We start from the raw sequence: 24,151 nt of genomic DNA, 5'->3' as shown, positions 1-24,151 counted from the left end.
AGACTTGTGGCAAAGGGTTATACCCAGATTGAGAGAGTGGACTATGAAGAAACTTTCTCACATGTTGTCATGTTCTATCAGGATTTTCTTGTCCATAGCCATATATTATGACTATGAGATATGACAAATGGACGTTGAGACTGCCTTTTTGAATGGTATTCTTGAAGTGACAATCTACATGATTCAATTAGAAGATTCATTGAACAAGATCAAAAGCAAAAGGTTTGCAAGCTTAATCGGTCCATTTATGGATTGAAACAAGCATGTCGATCTTAGAATATAAGATTTGATACTGCGATCAAATCTTATGGCTTTGATCAGAATGCTGACGAGCCTCGTGTTTACAAGAAAATCATCAACAACTCAGTAGCTTTCCTCGTGTTGTATGTAGATGAAATCCTACTAATTAAGAATGATGTAGGTTTTCTGACTGATGTAAAGAAATGGCTAGCCACCTAATTCCAAATGAAAGATTTGCGAGAGGCATAGTTTTTCATAGGGATCCAAATTATAAGAGATCGTAAGAACAAAAGGTTGGTCTTGTCTCAGGCCTCGTATATTGACAAGATGCTTGTCAGATATTCGATGCACAATTCCAATAAGGGTTTATTATCTTACAGGAATGAAATTGTATTGTCTAAGGAACAGTGTCTTAAGAATCCTCAAGATGTTGAGAAAATGAGATAGATTCCTTATGCATCGACAATTGGTAGCCTTACGTATGCAACGTTATGTACTAGACCTGACATTTGCAATGCAGTAGAAATTGTCAGTCGATATCAGTCAAATCCAGGATTAGATCACTGAACGACACAAAAAGATCCTCAAGTATCTTTGGAGAACGAGGAACTATATGCTCGTGTATAGAGATAAGGATTTGATCCTTACAAGATACACAAACTCTGACTTTCAGACTGATCGGGATTCTCGAAAATCCACATCAGGGTCAATGTTCAATCTGAATGGAGGAGCTATAGTATGGCGAAGCATCAAGTAAGGATGCATCGCGGACTCCACTATGGAAGTCGAATACGTAGCTGCTTGTTAAGCTACTACAGAGGCTGTTTGGCTTAAGAAGTTCCTTATTGATTTGTAAGTTGTTCGTAATATGTCTTTGCCCATCACACTATATTGTGGTAACAATGGTGCTGTGGCAAATTCTAAAGAACCTAGGAGTCACCGAAGAGGAAAGCACATAGAACAAAAATATCATTTGATTCGGGAGATTGTGCATCGAGGATGTGATTGTCATGAAAATTTCTTCGGAGCACAACCTTGCTAATCCGTTTACTAAGGCTCTCACGGCTAAAGTGTTCGAGGGTCATCTATAAAGTCTGGGTCTATGGGATATGCAACACATTGTCTAGGGCAAGTGAGAGATGTTACTAGGGTATAGTGTATACCTTAGTTTATTGTATTTTTGCACTTTATTCGTATTGTACATTAGTCTCCCTAAGATTTAGGACAAGTGGGAGATTATTGGGAATGGTGTCCTAAATCTCCTTGTAATCTTGTAGTTTGTAAACTCTATATAAATATATTATTATTAATAAAATAAGTGTTATTTTATCAACATATACTCAATCCAATAAACTAAGATCCGAGGTTATTTCATGTAATTTAAACAAGTATATAGAGAAATACAAGTGGATATTGTTTAAATAATAAACTAAATAGTTTGTAGTAGATGGATAAGACTGGGTACCTTATCCTAGTAACACTACAGATACGACCACTTTGTAGGTGTTACAAGTATTGTAAAGTGTTACAAATGATCCGATCTTGATCATTCATGTGGAGACATGCGGGCGGAGGTATCCTATACAAAGAGTTTGTATAAGATCGGACCATGAAATGATTAGTCTCTTTATATAATGTCGTTAATAATAGAGACTTGCATTTCACTAGGATGATCATAGGTGACATAACCTGAATCCTAAGTTAGTTGTGAACTCCTGCTCATGAAGGTGGTCCTTTGATTTGTATGGGTGAGAGTGGCCAGATTGCTAACTCAACAAGCCTACTATTTTGGGGATTCGTTTGACTGGAGAGATGGGAACTCAGCTATACAAGACAAAATTCACTCATTCCCTGATGCATGGGCAAGTAGATAAATTGCTCTCTTAAGGGTTAATTCCGAGTCTTGAACATAGTAGTCACACCTTCTCCTGGACCGAGAGGACTTGATCATAGTGGGACTATGACTTATTGTTCATTGGAGGAATCAGTAGTACTTAAGGAGTTAGATGTAACTATAGGGGCAAAGCGGTATTTTGGCCCAACTGTATTTATGAGCAATTTATGAAGGGTCATCGTTGATTGATTATACCCAATAGACACAGAAATTTATTTGTAGTGCGAAGAATGCAACTGTCGATCTTTAGTGGAGTGACCGGTAGTTAACAGATGTTGAGTAATTTAATTAAAGAGTTTAATTAATTATCCCACCGTTGGAGCTTCAATTTACAGGTCCATAAGGTCCCCCACTGTAACTCAATAGGGATTTAATCTTTGGATTAATTTTAAGTGTTCAAATTAATTAAGGGAATTAATTATATATGATATCATTAATTATAGTGTATTTGATATATTATATATGAGATGAATTTGAATATGATTCAAATACCAATTACATGAATAAGATTCATGTAATTAAATATAAATATGATTTATATTGAGAGGAATAAAATAGTTGGATATGATCCAAATATCATATGGATGAGATTCATATAAGTGGATTTAATATAAATATGATTTATATTAAATGCCATGTATAGTTGAGAGAGAATAAAATCTATAGTTTATGTTGTATTTGATGCAATATAAAACTATAGTCTATATGTTATATTTGATATAACATATAATATAGTCTAGTGTATATATGTAATAAAGTAGTTATATATATATATATATATATAATTACTTTATTAATTTATTTTAAATTAATAAAAGGGGAAGAAGTTATAACTTCCTCCCCATATTCTCTCAAAAAAACTAACGTGATAAAAGAAGTTGAATTAATCATCTTCTTTCTAAGAATTCTCACAGAGAAGAAGTGTTCTCTCCAAGAGAAAAGTACTTTGTAGAAACATCATTCTCATCCTTTCATTTTCCTTCCCTATTCCAAGGATTCAAGCAAAGCCCACAACTCTTGCTTGAATCTTTTAATCTCAAAGAGCATACAAAAGGTTCTCGAGTGGTGGTGTCCGTGTGTGAAGAAGGAGATCCACAATGAAGGAGTTTTGTTCGTGACTGTTTGAGGGATTCGCGAAGAAAGGTTCTTCAAAGTTGATATCTCTTAAACTTATTTCTTGTAAAAGCATGCTGTAATTTATTTTAAATGCATATCTATTTGTTTGTTTTACTGTAAAACTTTATATTCGATAAAAATGGAATTTGGAACGATCTTTGCTTCCGCTAAAAGGATTTTTTTTTTCAAAAATTTCCTTTACCTCGATATCCTTCTGACTTTTTGAATTCTTAAGTACCCATTTAAAACTCGCTGCCTCATTTGATCATTGTAGGAATCGAATTGCATATGCAGAAGCGATTGGTCGTCTTTGTGCCAATGAATTCATTTTTGGAACAAAACTTAAAATAGAAAAAGCACATTACAGAAAGGATAAACAGTAACATATAGTCTAAGCATGCTTTCTAACTAAATTATTGAGAGGAAAGGAAGATTAAAAAAAAAAAAAAAAAACTTAACTTTGAAGAAAATATTCTTCGCGAGTTCTTCTCCTTGAATCACAAACATAGAACTTCCTCTTCATCACGAATACTTCTCCCATAAACACAACAAGAATACTGGACCTCTTGGACACCACCACAAAATACTTCCTCAACATTCTTAAGGTGAGAATCAAGAAAGAGTTGTGGGCTTGTCTTGATAATTTTGGTAAGGGATAAGAGTAAAACTTTTGAGAGAACTTCACAGAGACCAAGAACGAGAATTCTTGTAGAGAGAGTTAAATTGAGTATCACGTCTATCCTTCTTTAACCACGTTTGTAATCCTGTATATGAGAGAGACGAGGGAAATTATAAAAACAACTCCCTTCATCACGTAAAATAACTCCATTTTACATTTTAATTATATTAAAATAATATAATTAAAACAACCTTATATTATATCCCATATAATATAACATATAGTTCATATTATATCATATATAACATAAACTTATTGGGGTTGATGTCCTAAATCTTGTGGTTTTGTAGTTTGTAATTTATTTGTACAAACAGATTATTTATTTAATAAAATAAAGTGTTATTTCATTTGACATTTAGTTACATTAACCCAAAATCAATAAGCTAATATCTTAGGTTATTTAATGTAGCTTAAACATGTATGTGATGACTTACAAGTGGATCATATTTAAGTGATAACCTAAAAGGTTTGTAGTATTAGGGTTGATGCCCTAAATCTCGTAGGGTCTTATAGTTTGTAAACCTTGTATGAATAATATTTGATTGATTAATAATATTTTATATTTTATTCACTTTTTCTATGAAATATATGATATTTTAGTTGCATTAACCACAAACCAATAAACTAACATCCACGTTTATCATTGTAACTTAAACATGTATGTGGAGACATACAGGTGGATCATGTTTAAGTGATAACCTAAATGGTCTGTAGTATATGGATAAGGCTGAATACCTTATCCTAGTGACACTACGAGTATGGCCCGTTTTGTAGGTGTTACAAATGTTGTAAAGTACTATAAGTGATCTGATTCTGATCATTCATGTATTAGACATGCGAGCGGGGATATTCTATACAAAAAAGTTTGTATAAGACCAGACTACGAAATATTTAGCCTCATTATATAACACCGTTCATAATAGAGACTTTCATTTCACTAGGATGACCATAGATAACATGACCCTAATCCTGAATAAGTTGTGAACTCTTACCTATGAGGGCGATCCTTTGATTTGCATGGGTGAGAGTGGCCAAATCGCCGACTCAACAAGCCTACCATTTTTGGAATTCATCTGAATGAGGAGCTGGAAACTCAGTTACACGAGATGAAATTCACTCATTCTCTAAAGCAGGGGTAAGTAAATAAATTGTTCCCTTAAGAGCTGATTTCAGTTATTAAACAATGTGGCGCCACACCTTCTCTTGGCTAGAGAGGAGTTTAGTCATAGTGGGACTATGATCTATTGTTCATTAGAGGAATTAGTGGTACTTAAGAAGTTAGATGTAACTACAGGGGCAAAACGGTAATTTGGCCCAACTGTACTTACGAACAATTTGTGCAGGATCATTGTATTGTTGATTGGTTATATCCAATGGATACAGAAATATATCTGTAGTGCAAAGAGTGCAGTTATCGGTCTTTAATGGAGTGCCTGACAGTTAACGGATGGTGGATAAAGTAATTAAAAAGTTTAATTACTATTCACGTACCGTTTGTACTTCAAGCTACAGGTCCATAAGGTCCCCTTAGTAGCTCAAAATGATTTAGTTGGGAATCAATTTTTGGGTTAATTTGAAATGTTTAAATTAATAAAAGGGAATTTAATTATACATGATATGATATAATTGATATAATGTATATACATTATTGTTTAATTGAAGGAATAAATATTTGAATGAGATTCAAATAGTTGTTAAATTTAATATAAATATGATTTATATTAAATGTCATAAAATAGAGAAAAAGAACTATAGTTTATATTGTATGTGATGTAATATTAAAACTATATGTTATAAATATAATATGATAAGTTGATTATCATATTTATTTATAATTATTAATTATTTGATAATTAATTCCCTTTTTCTCTTTAACCATGTTAGTGGGAAGTTAAGAAATTTTTATGGCAAAATGGAATAAAATAAAATTTGACATTATTATTTTAAAGAATCTTAGTGTTACACGATTGAGAGACCATATGATCAACTTAGAGAGTCTATGCGATAGACTTGATCGCCTAAACGATCGTCTATGCGATAGACTTGATTGCCTAAACGATCGAAGCCTTTTTCTATGTGATAGAGAGTTTCATCCTTTAATCATCTTCCTCCTCCAAACTCCAAAACACCTTCCTAACCAAAATTGCCAGAGTCCACCACTCCTGGGTTCTCACCTCGAGAATACCAAGGTAACTAAATGGTAGTGTCCTCTCCTTTTGGTTCGAGTTCTTCCTGTTGTTTGGAGTGTTCGTGTTGTACGAAGTGTTCGTGGAAGTACGAGGGATTTACTTGAAGAAAATTTCTTAAAAGGTATAATCTCTAAACCCTTGTTTCTTATTCAAAAGCATGTTGTAATTTATGTTTTATGCATAATCTGTATTGTTTACTGTAAATGTTTGTTTTCAATCACAATAGAAATTGGACGATCCGCTTCTGCTCAAAGGTTCTCTATAAATCGAGTTCCTTCATGTAATAGATGGATAAAGTTGAGTACCTTATTCTTGTGAGACTACGGATATGACCACCTTTCTAATTATTACAATTTTTGTAAAATGTTAGAAGTGATCTAATTATGATAATTTATGTGGAGACATGTGAGCTGGGTATCCTATTGATAACTTGTAGAAATATAAGTTATTTTACATATTTCATCTAAAAAATTAGGAAAAAAGCTCTGAAAATGTGGTAGCTTGATAAGGAATCTATAAAAATAATTATTTCATGAGATCATACACACACAAAGTCTCTCTATCTATGAAAGTTATAAAAATTGTGCTTTTTGGGTGTAGGAAATTTACTTATGCGATCACAAGGAATTTTCAACACCAACATTGGAATTGCATAGTTGAACAAGTTGGTAACTGTATGCGATAAAGGATGACATGACACATGGGTGGTAGAAGTAAAATCAGAGACCAAGTTGGTAGCTGACAAGAAAGCTTCACGACGGAGCCAATGAACTTCTGACGTGGAGCAAACAACGCATGAAGGTATGGAATTTAATGTACCTTATTAGCATAATCATTAGTAAGAGAAGAAAAAATTGCTCTTTGATGCCTATAAATACCCAACGAGATTTCCATGTAACAAGAGCCCAAGGCATTGGAGAAAAACTTAGCCCAAATTCTTACTTTCCCTTCGAACCCTCATGAAATCTAAAGTGAAAGCTTAGGATTCCTCTATGGAAGTAAGAAGGGGACCTCACTGTCAACACACTCTTTGTGAAGCAGTCATTCACAGAGTTAGAGGAAGCAAAGAATTGCATTCCACAACTTGACTTTCTATCTCTATCTCTTTTCTTCTACAACTGTTATTTGTATTGTGTAAATGTTGAAAGACTTCTTTTTCTCAATATAAATGCATTTATAGTTTATCTTTTATTCATCTCCCCAACTTTTACCATGAGCAACTAATTTCTTTATGGGTTGAGAAACATTGCAACATGAACTAAGTGAGGCTTAATTATGCGTTCAACTTGTTTTATGCATGCTTTATAAACTATTTGAATAAATCGAAAGATTATTCTAAGTAGATTAACTCTAGGTTTGAAAGGACCAAGGATTCATACCTCATAAAACAAGAAGAGATCATCTTTAGAAATAAAGAAATATCTTTTGCATCAAATACTCATCGCATGCATTCTAGAGATAGGATATTATGGCCAAATACACTGAGAAGTGTAGGCTGTAATTTTTTAGTAGTTTGTTTGAACACATGATTTATGCTTTTACTTAGAAATGTTAGTGAATATTTTTCTCAACCCTACCTTCATTCCTTTGAATCTTGTACTTCTCACATAGACTGTTTCACTCTCAAGTGTGATTTCCATTGCATTCATCACTTTATTTTAATAATAGAATAGGGTAAATCACATATTTAGTAAACAACTCGCGTCAAGATCGAAACAATATTTGCCATCGCATATGATGCATTCCTACCATGCAATGAGAAAAATAATGATTATGAGGTTATAACGCTTTTGTTTTTCCTGGTAGAACCCAAGTGTAAGTCCAACCAGGGTCCTGGTAAGTACAGGGTCGAACTCAGGGATTGCTTTCAAGTGTGCGATGAACTAATACTTAGATAATGCAAATGAAATGTTCATACAAATGGTTGATTTTTGGTATTATTCTAAAGCTAAATTTTATGTGTTGAGGGTTGTGCTTTAAGTGAAACAATGTGAGTGGTGGTTGTTGGATACTAGCATACGATGATAGGGTTGAGAAGAATTTTCACCAACACTTCCTTAGCAACTATATGAGTTATGCATTCAAGCAGTGCACTCGACATACGACCAACACCTTTCAGTGTATCTAGCCACACTACCCTATCTCTAGGATGCATGCAGTGAGTGCAATATATAAAAGATGTACTTATTTCTAGAGAGCATCTCCTCTTGTTTTATGAGTTCTAAATCTGAGTTCTTTCACACCTAGAATTTACTTAGAATAATCTTTCGATTTATTCAAGTGATGCGAGTAGGCATACATAAATCAAGTGGTCACACAATTCTTTTGTTGCTTAGTTCATGTTGGTTATATGCTTCTTAACACATAAATTAATTTAGCTACTCATGATAATGATGGAGGAAATGAGCAAAGAATAAGATAAATATGTATTCATATTGCAGACTTGAACTCTTCAATATTAACGATACAACACAAATACACTGTAAGATAAAGGAAGGGATAGAGAATCAAGTCATGGTGTGCAATGTCTTGCTCCCTCAAGCTCTAATGCTGACTGCTTCACTCAAATATTGAACAATGGAGCTTCTTTTCTTCCATAAGAGACCTAAGCTCTCACTAGGGTATTTTTATGATTGAACAAGAAGGATTCTTGACAGAGTTTTCTTCTCAGAAGTTTTATAACCCTCATATATTTTTCATGGAGATTGCATGGGTATTTATAGGCGTCTAAGGATGACTTCTCTTCTCTCACTCATGATTGTGCTAACAAGTGCTTTAAATTTCATACCCTGATGCGCCACCTGCAATGCATCAGAAATTCATTGAATCTTCAACGAAGTTCTTTAATCAGCCACCAACTCATTCTGAGATTTGACTTCCAATATGCTTCATCGCCTAAAGTTGTCGCATTAATTGGTTATGCGATCATGGTTTTGTTTATGATATTTCTTGTTTAACCGCATCAGTAGACGTTCTGCATTAAGCGACATTAGCTCAAAATTCAGATAGATTAGGCGTTGGAGATGTATGATCGCATACTGTGATTACTTTATAAATTATTTAGCAAAAATTTTGCACTTTCAGAGTTTTTTTCTTATTATTTTAGATGAGAAAGATAAAATAACTTGTATTTCTACAAGTTATTACACCCCCAAATTTAAAACAATGCTTGTCCTCAAGCATATACTTAGGATTTCTTAAAGTTTCGATCTCCTTGCTTAGTCGCCTAGACCCCTCAAAGTGCTTTACTCAAATTGCTAGACTAGAATCTTCGTGAGTTTTATTCCTTTTCCTTTTGAAATTATTTCCAAACTTGAGAAGCCACAAGCTTAATCTTAAAAAATCCCTTACTCATTTCCAAATCAATCTCATATTTCGTTTTCAGAAATGGGGTTTTGTATAATACAAAGTAAAATTTCTCCTTGTTATTTTTGCTGTGATCTTGCGTTGATCCAAATGTCTAGCCTTCATTTTGGCTTGCCCCCACGGGTGTCATGCAGACATCCAACTACGAGCAAGACACTCTTTTCAGTCTTAACTCATGCCTTATGACTTGTTATGGCAGTAGAGTTACGATCAATTATTTCTTGCATTGATCACGATTCTTGCTTTTGTTTTGGCTTGCCCCCACGGGTGTCATGCGGACATCCAAACGAGCAAGTTTCGATCTCAATGCTTTCTCTCTCTTTATTTTTTTGGGAATAATGATGTATTTAAGGAGCTTAAAATTTTTGAAAGCCTTTACGTTCAAAACCCCCCTTTTCTCACCCCCAAATTTAGAGGGCAGCAAGAACCTCATTGTTGAGAAAATGAATTATGCGATGGAATTAGAAAATTATTGTAAAAGAGGTTTGAAGTAAAGCTTGCAGACTTGCTAAATCCTGAAAATATTTTCAAAAGCACAATTCCTAAAACTTAATATTGATGCTAGTTTCGGCATTTAGTGTTAGCACATGGTTTCATTATTGAGGTCATCTTTGGCAAGCAATAAAGCAACAGAAAAATTAAACGATCAAAAGTATAGGCACGATACAAACAAAAAGAAAAGGCAATGAAAGATAGACAAAATTCTATGGAATTTACATTAAATCAATGAAGCGACGATACAGAAGAAGAAAGATGATATCTAAATGTCTTTTCTACTTGGGGTGAAGGCATCGCCCTTTCTTCAACCTCAGATGTGATGGTTACTTTCCTCTTCTTTTGCTGTGAGGTTTTTGGGTCATTTGGCTCTGAGGTTACTGCCTTATTTGCTGCTTTGGTTGATTCTCGACTTGAGCTGGCAATCTCATTAGGCGACGGAGGGAATTGCTCATGAGCATACTTCTTACCGTCACATCTTCCTCTTCTTCAAACCATCCCTGTGCTACACAGGGTTTGTAATGAGCGATGGGAAGAATAGTTGCCCCCTTGACCATGAGAAGAATGACCAAATTTGGTATGAGGTTATTACTTTATTTGCTGCTTTGGTTGATTCTCGGCTTGAGCTGGCAATCTCATTAGGCAACGAAGGGAATTGCTCGTAAGCATGCTTCTTACCGCCACATCTTCCTCTTCTTCAAACCTGCGCTACACAGGGTTTGTAATGAGCGATGGGAAGAATAGCTGCCCCCTTGGCCATGAGAAGAATGAACAAATTTGGTCTGTGATCAAGCGACCAACATTTATAGGGATTAATCGCATGAAGCAGAAAATGGCCATTACCCTCTCTCTCGAGACCGAATAATCATGCATTGTAGGGAGTATTTTTCTTTTGACGAAGTATAACCACACGTTGGCTTCAAGAGTTAGATTGTGCCGTGACAACGTCTTGACCCCTTTTGCTGAGACACTCCATTTGGTCCCAGGCAACACTACCACCTTCAACGCTTCTTTTTGTTCCTCAAACGGCTTTCAATTATGTGATTTCCTTCAGCATCAGGAATGTCTTCTAGATTGTACAAATGATTGATTTTCTTGACGTCGAATCCTATGGTTACTTCCCCAACATTTTCTCGGTAGTGCCTAATATGAGGCTTTCCTTCGTAGAACACGGTCACCACAAATGGTTTGACCGTTCTTGCCCCTTCGTAGAACTCTCTCCACTCTAATGTGTAGATCGTATTTGTGATGAAATATGGTAGAGGTGTACTTTCCGGGAAGAAGCCCATCTCAATTAGAATAAGGGGCCTCTTTTTGGGAACTTTTTCTTCTTCTGCTACAGGCGCCTTCCCCTTTTTTTTTTTTTTTTTGTACTACCGCTTGCTTTGGCGCTTTTTCCTTCTTTGAAACGCCACTAACCATGCCCCTTCTCTTCTCTTCTCTTCCATCCCAAACTTATCTCCTTTATTTTTTCTCGCATATTTTTCCCTAATCACTCATTTTTCTTTCTAATCTTTTGCAAATTGAGCTTGATGCGCTTAACCTTTTCCTGTCTGTCTCTCTTCTCTTCATCACTTTCTTCGTGCATCCCCTTTTCAAATTTCAGCGTAGCGCGCTCCATACTATCTAGAGATTTCTCAAGCTGAGGATGCGATGTACTTCTCGTACGTTCAAGTTCTTCATCGCGAATCTCACGAAATAGCTCAGTTGCTGCGATTAGGTATTCAACTTCTTTTCTTATTTCTCAAGGCCTTCCTTAACCTTCTTGGCCTTCTTTTAGAATTCTTTTGCCATCACCTCTGCAGAAGAGGCAAGGATACCGATAACATCGCTTTTTCTTCTTCCTTCTTTTATATTTTTCCTCGACAGGGCTCCTCTTTGACGTCAGTCAACTCAATGCCCCCTTGTTTCCCCTTTTTCATCGCATGGGCAGGGCCATATGAAGATACTTTAGCCCCACCCTTTTGACTACTTGGTTGCTTTACTACTCCATCCAAGGATTCGCGCAGTTTTAGATTTTTCAAAATGTCCCTATAGACTTCTTGTTCGTCTCGTCGCCTGACTTCGCTGGTGGTAGAAGTAGTTGACTGCAGATGTTCTTACGGTGATGAGGATTGCGATAGGGCAGAGGTTGATGGAATTAGCATGTGATTAAATGTATGATAACGTATCAGTGTACATAATAATTTGAATCTCATTCAAATATTTACTCCTTTCATTAGTTATAAATCATATTTATAATTAACTATAATGTATCAATATATATTATTTCTATTTGAATCTTATTCAAAAATTTATCTCCCTTATACATATTATTAATTACAAATCATATTTATAATTAACTATATATTATAATGTATCAATATACATTATACATTATATCAATCACATTAATATAAAATTTTCCTCAGATAATTAGAATAATTCAAATTATTATAAAACTATTTATCCCTTGTGTTTATCCTTGGTGAGCTAGCGAGGGGACTTAATGGAACTACAAATTAGAAGCTCCAATGATAGATATTAATTAATAAATATTTTGATTAATTAATTAATCAATCATTTAATTAAAGACCCAGAATCAACCCTTAAGAGAGTAATTCATCTACTTACCCTAAAATTGGAAAGGAGCGAATTCCATCTTGTGTAGCTATGTTTCTAGCTTCCTCCTCGGACAAATCCCCAAAATAGTAGGCATATTGAGTCGACGAATTTGGCCACTCTTACCCATACAAGTCAAAGGATTGTCCTCATAGATAGAAGTTCATAACCCACTCAGAATTAAGGTCGAGTCATCTATGGTCATCCTATTGAAATGTTAATCTCTTCAAGCAACGGCGTTATAAAGAGAGATTAAGCATTTCGTGGTTCGATCTTATACAAACTCTTTATATAGGATAGCTTCACTCACATGTCTCCACGTGAACGATTAGAATTACATCATTGGTAACAATTTACAACTATTGTAACAATTATAAAGTAGGCCATATCTGTAATGTCACCAAGATAAGACATTCAATCTTATCCATATATTATAGACCATTTAGGTTATTACTTAAACATGATCCACCTGTATGTCAATCACATATATGTTTAAGTAACATAAAATGACCTCAAATATTAGTTTATTGGATTGAGTTACACGATTATAAATGTCGAGTAAAATAACTCCTTATTTTATTAAATAAATGAATTTCGTTTATGCATTACAAACCACAAGATTTAGGGCACAATTTACAACAGATACGATGTCAGAAATAAAACATTAGTCGCATTAGTTATAGATTGGTGTGAATCTGAAACGAATGTGAGGTTGAGGCATTCACCAATTGCAGTCTTCAGATTTGTCATGAACCACTTACATGACTGGTCATTCTCATTATCAACAATTGCATATGCCAGTGGGTATAATTGGTTGTTACCGTCCCTGGCAACATCGACCAATAATGTTCCTTTGTACTTAATCTTCAAATGAGTACCATCTACGATGACCACAGGATGACAAATCTTAAAGCTCTTAAACTCGGTCCCAATGCCATAAGCATATATTTGAAGTATTGGGCATCTTGAAACTCAATCTCAAATACAGACCTAAGGTTTTCGATCTTTGTTGTTTCTTCGTAGGCATGCAACAAGGCGTATGATCCCTTTGGAGTCCCTCTTGCAAGAGCAAAAGCGGTTTCTCTCACATGCTATGCCTTGTCGTAACTGATATTAACACCCTACTCTTGAAGTATATCGTCAATGAAGAAATCTCTGTCGGCAACTGCAATAGCTTCTAGTTTGATAACTTGTTTTTCCCATTTGGAAGAAAAAGAAGAAAAGAAAAAAAAAAAAAATCACCAAACCGATAATAAACTGAATTGAATAGAAAGCACTCCATTGATTTCTTTTTTCTTCTAGACATTCATTTGGATCTCCTTAAAAAAGGCAATCGATTCGGTCTGATTCTCATTGACTTTAAAACTGACAAGATTGAACCGACTTTCACCATTCAAGAGAGGGACGATGAGAAAGAAGAAGAAAGGATCGTGGATTGTGTGCCTTCGAGAGACGAAAGGAACAACGCCAAAAGTACGTCCACATGCAGCTTGAACAAACACAAAAAAAACGATCATAATCACAATCAAAGCATTCAATGAATTAAATAATCCAAGAATCACACACATAATTGCACAAAGCCCACAAATCTCCTTCTCATCCCATATCACTCCGCCACCACATCCGACAATACTCCGCCTGATGTTCCGTTGTTTTTCACCACGACTAACTTCGAACTTGCCTTTGATTAACTGATCAATTATGAATGCATTGGCTTGTCTTTCGTTGTGATTTAGAACTTTAATTGAGCATGTGTGCTCTGCCGTACAATTTATGATCTTGAATATATCACATCCATCCATTTTAATCGCACGCACTGTCCACTTACATGTCGGGTGAATACATAACACACTGTATAGTTTCTTGTTCGATTTTCTTACCCGTACTCAAAATTATGCTTAATGGCCAACATGGATAGCCTCATCTACACATCATTTTTTGAAAAGAAAATTTGACCCACCTCAACATTCAAATCTGTCCTTAACTGTGGTTGTATGATCAAGTACTCAATCCTAGCATTACTACTGAATGGTACATTGCCTGTCTGATTCGTTGTCTGATTTTGGCAAGGAAAGTTCCCAACAAAATGACCAAAATCATTTGACAGAATCAGGGTCGTATGTTCTTCATTCATAACAGAAGGTCCATTCTCTACAACAATCGAGGTTGAACATGACTCATTTACAATAGAAGGAACAACTGGGGTTGAACTCAACACGTTCACTATGTTATCATCCATACATGTGTCGACACACCTGTCATTCACAACTTATTCTACTGTCTCATACAGATGATCGACAACACATCTCTCCCATGCATTGTTGTTGTTGTTTTCCAGTGAGATTGCTGATGGAAAAATGTCCGACTCATTAACATCGACTCCACACATGAGTTGTTGTTCTCTCTTCGTGTTATCGAGAGTTGTTTTCTGATGGATCTTATTAACACTTACGAAAATCTGAGGTCTAATATGCCCATACTCCAAAAGGAAAAATTGGACATCGGTCTCCATTATGTATACTGGAGGAAAGTCAACATCCAACTTGTATTTCACCCTCATCATAATGTTAAACTCCGACGAACTAACCTTCGTAAGTCTATGTGCCATGTTATTCAATTTTGTGAACGTCAATATGCTCGAGACTAGCATATCCTTCAAGTAACCTCCATCTTAGCATTGCTTCACGTTGTCCCATGTACCACCATATCGTAGGAATAAATACTTCTTGTTCATGCTTTAAGAAAAAAAAAAGCATGCAGAAAGATAGCAGTTTAGAAGAAAATATAGGTTTCTCAAAATTCTTGCTATTCATCACATGCTACACGTTACACAATACCCGATGCACGATTCACAATGCATGATGTAGGATACTATTTGCATGCTATTCAATATGTTATGAGGCTTTACACTATTTCTTTCCACTCTCAAACGTGTAATAGTTACTTGTTGATGATCAAAATACCCCTACACAAGCACACACTCGCTCATTTAACTACATTTAAACGTCTCACACAATTTCGAAAAAGAAGAAGAAGAAGAAGAAGAAGAAGCTTGCATGAAACATTTGCTTACTTGAGGTGCAAGATTGATAGTCTACAATTTTCCAAATGTCTTCCTATTTGTTGATTTCTTCACAATATTGTAGGTGTGGTTTTTTGGAAGGAATAAAAGTGTGTTTCAATTCTTTGGGAGTGATTTTCAAATGATGTGTTGTATTTCTTGTGTTTCTTCTTTGTTAAGAGAAAAATTAATTCACTTTTCATTAAATTGATTGGAAAGGATTGTGAAAATTGTTAGGATTTTTTCCCCAATTTGTATATATTCGTATAGTTGCATTAATTACAAATCAGAGTGAATGCGTGCTTGCACATGCATTGAGGATTGAGGATCGTACATGAGTGTCAAGGATCGTGTATGGTGGAACGAGGATGATGTGGCAAACATCAAGCTAAGGCTATCGTTTATCGAGCATCATGGAGAGAGTAATCATGTGTCGTGCATCGAGTGGCCTCTTAGCGTGCAAGATATTGAGCAGATTTCAAGGTCGAAACGGTAAACACTCACATGGCAGAAGACCAATTTTCATTTGATTTTCAATAGGTGGCCATTTTCCATTGTGACCATTGAAAAGAGGTCATCATACAAAAAAAATCCAAAAAAAAAAAAACCATAAAAAGTACTTAATTACAAAATTTAAGCATACTTCATGCCATTAAAATCAAAAGGACGTCCTTTCTCTGGAAAACTTAAAAAAAAAAAAAAAAAAAAAATGATGTATGCGTAAGTATTTGAATAAGAAAAAAATTGTAAAATTTCAAGACAAAGGATAGGCGAACACCAAAATTTAAGGCATTTCGTTTTCTTTTTTAGTTTTTGAAAAATGGGTATATTTGGTATCAAATTGAATTTCTTGTTTGTTCAATTTATAAAACACGTTTGAAATGGAATTAAAAAAGGTTTTTAAAATTTTGTTTTAATTTCCAGTTATAAACAAGGGCTGCTACACTGGTGGTGAACTGCTCTGTCACCTCCGAATAGTGCATCCCTAGGTTGTGCAATACTTATATACTTATTTTTTTTACTACTATTTAATAACGCTGTTTGTACATTTTACTATTTTTTTTTTTTAGTAAAATTCGAAATATCTATATAAATATCGAAGTCCTGATTTTATGAAAATATTAATATCGATAAAATTTTGAGAAAAAATTATGAAAATTGATAGAAATTGTTATAATTAGTTAATAAAACTTTTATTGTGACTTAATTAGACTATAATTGACTATTTTAATCACAATTTCTATAAAGTATGACAACATTTAGATATCTATTGTAAATGTATTTGTAAATATTCATACGAGAATAGAAATTTAAAAAAGAAATGAATAAATAGTTACAAAATAATATAAAGTATATGAATATTTTGAGGTGAAATGATATGAAAATTATGAAAGTTTTGGATGGTAAAAGAAAAATAAATATAGGTTATGTTTTGTGGTTATTTCAAATTCAATTTCTTCATAAAATTTTAAATAAAAAATAAAGCTAAAAATTGAGAAAAGTTGAAAATTAGAAAAAGTAGTATATAAAAAGACTTAATCCTTTGTTGAAAATGAAATTGTTGTATGAAATTACAGATTTGTGTATAATCATGACCATAAAATTGAAAAACTTGAATTGAGCTAACATAATTAATTATAAAAAAAAATCGAAGTTTTCTCGAAAGGTTAAAATTTCTTAAAATTTTTAAATTTCATTGAAAAGGGGGAATTGGAATTTTCTCGAAATTATTTCGAAAATTTGTCAAAATTAGGGGAAAAGTGAAATTTCTCACAATAAAAAATTCAAGCCTTTAAATTTTGAAATTTCGAGATTTCGATCAAAATTTTAAACCTCATGTAGTTAGTCAACAACCTTTTGTCTATTAAGACTTTGGGTTCAAATCTTAGGTAATTCAATTCTTTAAATGAGAAAAAAATATCGATCAAAACATATTTTCTCACATCAATTTTTCATTTTGTTTTTCTATCAAGAATATTTTAAATATTTTTTCAAAACTATTTCAAAATTTAAATTTTGGTGGGAAAAATATAAATTAAATTATTATATAATAATAATAATTATTAAATTTAGAAACCATAATTCCGAAACTCTGTGTGTTTTTTTGGTTGTAAGTGACACCATCTTAATGGAAGAATATGTATTTTCTAAAAAAAAAAAGTGATTATTTTAATTACTCCTAATAATTTTTATTTTTTTTTAAATTTCTTATCAATTTAGTAATACATAAAAACATAAATAAATGTTACGCAATTCTCATCTTCTATATATATACTTATTATTTTCAGGCGATATGTTTATCGAATCATGTGATTAAAATGTTCAATCACATGTTATTTATTTTCTCTTATTTTTGAGAGACAATTGTTCATGACGTGTTGTGAGTATCATAGACAAATAAAATTGTCTTAAGTAAACAATCTAAATTCACTAGATTTAGGTTAATTGTTTTCAATGTTGCAAATTCAAAATAAAACTATTATTTTTTTTTTTTTACGATATATTACTTTAATTTACTTTTTTTCATTTGACTTGTGATTAATCTGTGCATATAAAATATTGATGATGTTTTTTTTTTCTTTTTTTTCATCAACATGGATTTAAAAAAAACTAAAAAACTTAAAAATAAAAATATAATTTTATAAGAAAAATTATTTCAAATGGTAAAACTGTTGAAAATATTTAAAAGATATAACAAAATTTTAGAACTATCAATAATAAATGATCAGTGTTTATCAATGTCACTGATAGAAGTTAGCTCTATCATTGACAGTTCTAAAATTTTGCTATATTTTGTAAATATTTTGATATATTTTTCTATATTTGAAAATAACCCATTTTATAATTATGTATAATCAAATGAAAAATTATTGTAAAAATAGTTTGATTTCGTTTTTATAAATATATAACTAGAAATGTCATTAAACTTAATTTTTTTTTTAAAATAATGATTTTCAAACATATTGTTTGTTTTAATTTTTTAAAAGAATAGAAAACAAAAAATAATTACCATACATGTTAGTTGTATTTTTGTTTTTGAAAAATAGAAAACCAAAATGGTAACCAAACATAAAATGACATTTATTTTCTAAAGATAGAAAATAAAAAAATAAGTTTTAAAAAACAAAAAACGAAATAATTATCGAGCAAGAAAATAAATTATTTCTAAAAAATGAATTAATCTATTTTCTTAAAATGAGGAGTTGGAATATTTATAACTCTTTGTACCAAAAAAAAAAAAAATCATTTTTAGAACATACTTGTTACCATTGGTTCAATTTTCCCTAATTCACAAACAATGTAAAAGTCTAAAAACAAATCATTACTTTCAATGAAATCAAGTTTTATACAAAATTAAAGGCTGAGACTCCATTTTTAATTATTTGGTTTTTTTTCTAATTTTTAAAAATTAAGTATATAGACACTACTTTCACATCCAAATTTCTTTAGTCGTTATCTACTTTTTATCAATAATTTAAAAAACCAAGTCAAATTTTAAAAACTAAAAAAATGTAGCTTTTAAAAATTTATTTTTATTTTTGAAATTCGATTAAAAATTCAATGATTATATTTAAGAAATATGTAAATCAATATAAGAAATGAGAAAGAAATACACTTAATTAAAAAAAATTGAAATGATTAGCAAAAGTGACTGAATCATTTTTCTGAAATTTATAGATTTCAACGAAAGATAATATCATTTGTTTTTGAAATTCCAATACTTTTATGCGATCCACATCATTTATAATTCATTGAATGCATGTGCTAATACTTTGACTAATGTTCTTTTGAACAAAAACTTATTGAAAGATAAAAATTGCAATACACATTTTCAAATCGAAAATAAATATTACAACACTCATCGAATTTAAGATGCAATTTCACGCAATTAAATTTAGTATAAATTTGTTCAGCTTACCAAGTTCAAGGTAAATTTTTTTTTTCCCCTCTTTTTCCCGCAAGTAATATGTTTTTTTATTGTTTGGCATTTTTCATGTTTTACCATTTTATTCCTCAAAATTCCCCTTCTCTCCATTGAAAACTTTGTTATTACATATAAGCCCAACCACTTTGGGCCAACCCTAGCCCAACGGAAAATGGCCAGATCATACAGTCCCCCAACCCAATTTCTTTTCTAACCCTTTGAATTAAATTCCGAGAATGCCCTTAAACATATTTTTTTATTCGAACAACGGACCTTTTAGCCAAAGATATAATATCTTTATCTTTTTTAGTTCTATAATTATAAAGACACGAGATCAAACAATCAACATTTGAGATTGTAATTATTATTAGTACTTTTATTCTACTAATATAATAACCTAACTAGTTGAGATATGCTTAGATTAGCAAATACCCTCTATTGTTCTTTTAGTTGCTTGTCAAACCAAAGTGGGATACTCTTCAATCCATCACAACACACAATGAAAAATTCACCTTGCCTCATAGCTTTGGCGAGTGAGTTTATTTTATTTTATTTTTTTTCAACAATAACAAGCTGAGATCGAATCATCAATCTTTGAGAAAGACCATATTAATATCTTATTTATTGAGTTATACTTAATTGCCCCAGTATTGAATATTTGTCTCATGTCCTTGATTTCGTCTACTACCATTTGGATGAGTAATGATTAGACAAGCACTCAAACTTTCCATCACAAATAATACCTTTTTGGCCAATTATTTTAATGACTCATTTTGGTGTTATCTCGACCAGGATCGATACTGAGACCGAAACATAACTTTTTAACGTGCCATATTTGAACCACCAATCTATGCTTGGTGAAAATCCCAATCGATTAGGACCAAGATAAGGACTAGCATGAGGTCTTATAGAATAGAAGTTTTTGAGATTTTATCATTTTGATTTTCTTAGTGAAACTTGAAAGTTTTTTTTTGGCCAAAAGGTAAACATGTGAATTTTTTTCCCCAAATTTAAGGAACCTAATGTGAACTATTAGAAACCGAATTTGGAGGAGGAGGAGTGCACCACTATCTCCTCCTTATTCTTCTACCATACAGAAATGCAACAATTGGTCAAAACTCTCGTTTCTTTTTTTCTTAGATGTGTTCAATCCTAGTAGTCATCCTGATTGGGATTCCACCAAAAGTCCAAAATGTTGGTGGTTCGAATGTGTTATTAAAAAGAAGTAAACCTTTTATGTTGGTCTCGGTATCGAGCCTAGGCTGGGATGTATCGAAAAACTATTTTGGTTATATTCTTAATTAGTATGAAAAAAATGTGTCAATCATATTTTTGTTGTCATTAAAAGTAGTTAATTCTTTAGAGTACGTAAAAAATAATAATAATAATAAATAATTGACACGTATTTCCTTTTTGAGTTTAGAGATTCAAATTTCTATATCTAAATTTTAGAATACTATATGCATTTTACGTTAAGTTTTATAAGTCTTTTAAATTAAGAAACATGTGAATGAAATTCTCTTGTTTGATTGAAGATTTATGATGCCAAAATAAGACAGAAATGATTGATGAATTGGGAAAGTGGGTCTATTCTTTTTGAGTGCATTATTGGAAAGTTGATTCTTGAATCTCAAAGCTATAATATTATTCTATCTTATTACACTTCTATCTCTTTGGCATAATTCAAAGCCCTTGGTTGGTGGCCCAAGAATCAAGAATAAGACCTCTTGAAGTTTAGTAAAGAGAGAGTGACAACAAATTAAAGTGTATAATTCTAATTAATTAGTTTAAAAGTGATATTAATTAAGAATGGGAATTCTTGAGCTTTTCATGCATTAAGTCCCAATCTAAAGAAAAGAAAAAACAAAAAAAAGCAAAGAAGCAAATTGGAGGGCATCAGATGCTAGAAGCTTGTAAGTTGGCCAAATATTTTGCATCACCAAACAATTCTTCCAAAATCAGCTTCCTTAGTTATTTCAAACAGCTCCTCCTGAAAACAAAAAAATTTACAATTTGTTTAAACAGAGCTCAATTACTTAACTAAACGATAAAATATATTATTTACCATTGAGGTATTGCGAAGGCTCCAAAATTTTATCTCAACTAGTTAATCTATATGACTTCGATTAAGATATCAAAGAAATTCCTCTCTATTATATTCCACTTTTGGTTGAAACAAAAATTAGAAATTTAAGAATATTATGTTCTTAATTACCAAAATTTTATCTCAACGTGCATATGTCAACTAGTTAATCTATATGATTTCGATCAAGATATCAAAGAAATCCCTCTCTATCTATTATATTCCACTTCTGGTTGAAGCAAAAATTAGAAATTTATGAATATTATGTTCTTAATTACCAAAATCCCTCGGAGCTTTGCATTTATAGCATTCCATTCTGCTAGCATAATTGTGAGTTTCACATCCTATTCTGCACAAATTTCAACATATTCTCATTTCAGACCAAGTCAGTTAAATTATACAAAATATCTCATAAGAAACTTTTATTTTTACCATTGAACTTCAAAACTTGTTCCAAATACAAATATACCCTCAAAAAGTTTTTTTTGTTATTTTTTTAATAATAAATTGTTTAATAACTTGCACGTATCACACTATCTAATTAATTTTTACACATTTAGCTTGTCACAACAATTTTAACGAAAAACAGAACTTTTCGAAACAACTTTTTTGCAAACAATTTTTCCCGATGCTTGCATGTTGGTGTTGGAAGAGGGTCTCTTCCCCAACATTAGGTTAGACTAGCATTGACAAACCCCAATTCAAAATTTTTCTTAAAAAAAGGCTAGAGAGACAAATAATTTTTGCAATAACTTTTCAAAAAAACCCTGACATTTTTTTTTTTCCCTAAAACTTAGCTCAATCTCAAATGAAACCAATGTTAGGATAAAGTACCTTCCCGCCGCCTTTCAAAAATGGCGTTAGGAATGTCTAGATCTCCTGATGTGGTTGAACAACCAATGGAAGAGATGTTTTTTTCAACGAATTTATATGTGTTGGAAAAAAATAGTCGAGAGATGTAGTAAACGATAAAAGTGAGATAGTTTAAAGTCTAAAACGAAAATTGAAACGTAGTCGAAAGAAAGAGTGGATACCTAGTGCAAATCCAATCCCCAGATTTCCAACCAGGCAAAGCACCAACATCAAGAGTCTTATAAGCATTACATCTATAACAAGTTGATCTACTAGCATAATTATGAGCTCCACAATTGCAATACCAATCACCAGCCAAAACTTCATCTGTTTTAGAATGAATGTATTGATCATATGCTGATGGGTCAGGGCCACCATATTTTGGGTATCCACATCTTTGACAAGCTTCTCTTTTCTTGAAGTTTACATGTTCACAAACACCACACATCCAATCACCCCCTGACCAATTCATATTCATCCTCTCTTCTCTTCTTCTTCTTCCTAAAATATCAAAAACAAAACCATTTTAGTTACAAATTAATATAGATATGCAAACTAAAACAATAACAAAGGATACATTATATTATTATTAAGTAAAATTTAACTAAACATCTCACCTTCAAGAAGTTGTTTTAAGAGACTAAGGGTTGTTTGCTAATTTGGTTCAAGTTTGAATTTGGAAATGATGCAAGTTTTTGGAGGCTTACCCTTTGGAGGGTTTTTATAGTTCCCAAAAAGTCTTGCAAGTGGGCCATTTTTCTTTTTTTTCTTTCTCCCTTTCTTTTTTTTTAAGTCAAATGAGAGTGACCCTTTTATCTATGATGATGGTTGAACTACATAATTTAAATTTTGGATCTAATAAATGGTTGAATTTTAAAAATATCTAATATGTCGTCTTTGAACTTTTAATTTCAAATCTAATAGATCTTTTACCTCTTAGGCCTCATTTGGTTAAATACTCCTTCGACGACTTCCCAATTTTTTGTTTTATTATCTATTTTTTATCAATATTTTTTAAAATACCATCTTCAAGTTTTGAAAGTTAATATATATATACTTTTTAAAACTTTTTTTTAAAGGGTGCAACATGAGAACTTCCTAAGTGATCACTCAACTTGGTACTACTCTCACCCAAGCATGTTCAATTGTGGAGTTTTGATGGGATCTGGTGCATTAGTGCTGATATGACCGCACCTTTAAAACCTTGTTTTTTTGTTTTTTGAATTTAGTAAAGAATTCAACCTATTTACTTAAGAAATATATGTAAACAATGAAAGGAAAAATAAGCTTAACTTTCATAAACAAAAAACTAAGACCCCATTTGGTAACCATTTGTTTTTTAAAATTAAGTCTATTTCATTTACATTTTTTACAATATTTTCTTAAGTACAATGATTGAATTTTTAGCTAAATTCTAAAAATAAAAACAACTTTAAAAGCTATTTTTTGTAGTTCTCAAATTTGACTAAACCATTGGTGAAAAGTAGATAATAAATAAAGAAATTTGGACGTGAAAATAGTGTCCATAGACTTAATTTTTAAAAAGAAAAATAAAAAATAAAATGATTACCAAACGAGACCTAAATAATTACCAAATAGAGTGTTAAATATATACATCACAATTAAATTTTTTGTCAAGAAAAACATTCG

At 32.2% G+C, this 24,151-nt stretch overlaps 1 protein-coding gene across 1 annotated transcript; it reads right to left on the bottom strand.

Moving 5' to 3' along the window:
- Positions 1-21,315: 21,315 nt before the first annotated feature.
- LOC120080193 (uncharacterized) lies at positions 21,316-23,241 on the bottom strand. Its single transcript, XM_039034765.2, has 4 exons — positions 23,119-23,241; positions 22,684-23,002; positions 21,928-21,998; positions 21,316-21,556 (listed from the first exon to the last, which is right to left on the bottom strand). Exons 2-4 carry the CDS (start codon positions 22,977-22,979, stop codon positions 21,543-21,545), a joined length of 381 nt encoding a protein of 126 aa, XP_038890693.1. The 5' UTR covers positions 22,980-23,002; positions 23,119-23,241; the 3' UTR covers positions 21,316-21,542.
- Between the last annotated feature and the right edge of the window lie 910 nt (positions 23,242-24,151).

The sequence above is a fragment of the Benincasa hispida genome, chromosome 6, assembly GCF_027475165.1.
Source record: "Benincasa hispida cultivar pf3 chromosome 6, pf3_genome.v1.1, whole genome shotgun sequence".
In the NCBI taxonomy this organism is placed as follows: Eukaryota; Viridiplantae; Streptophyta; class Magnoliopsida; order Cucurbitales; family Cucurbitaceae; genus Benincasa; species Benincasa hispida.
The sequence above is the reverse complement of the archived record's forward strand: the minus strand, read 5'-3'. Positions and strand labels throughout refer to the sequence as shown.

Excerpts from the sequence above, each read along its gene's own strand:
- LOC120080193 (XM_039034765.2), bottom strand. The coding sequence starts at position 22,979 with ATGAATATGAATTGGTCAGGGGGTGATTGGATGTGTGGTGTTTGTGAA. Across the intron at positions 21,999-22,683 it reads GGGGATTGGATTTGCACTAG|AATAGGATGTGAAACTCACA; the intron begins GTATCCACTCTT and ends AAATTTGTGCAG.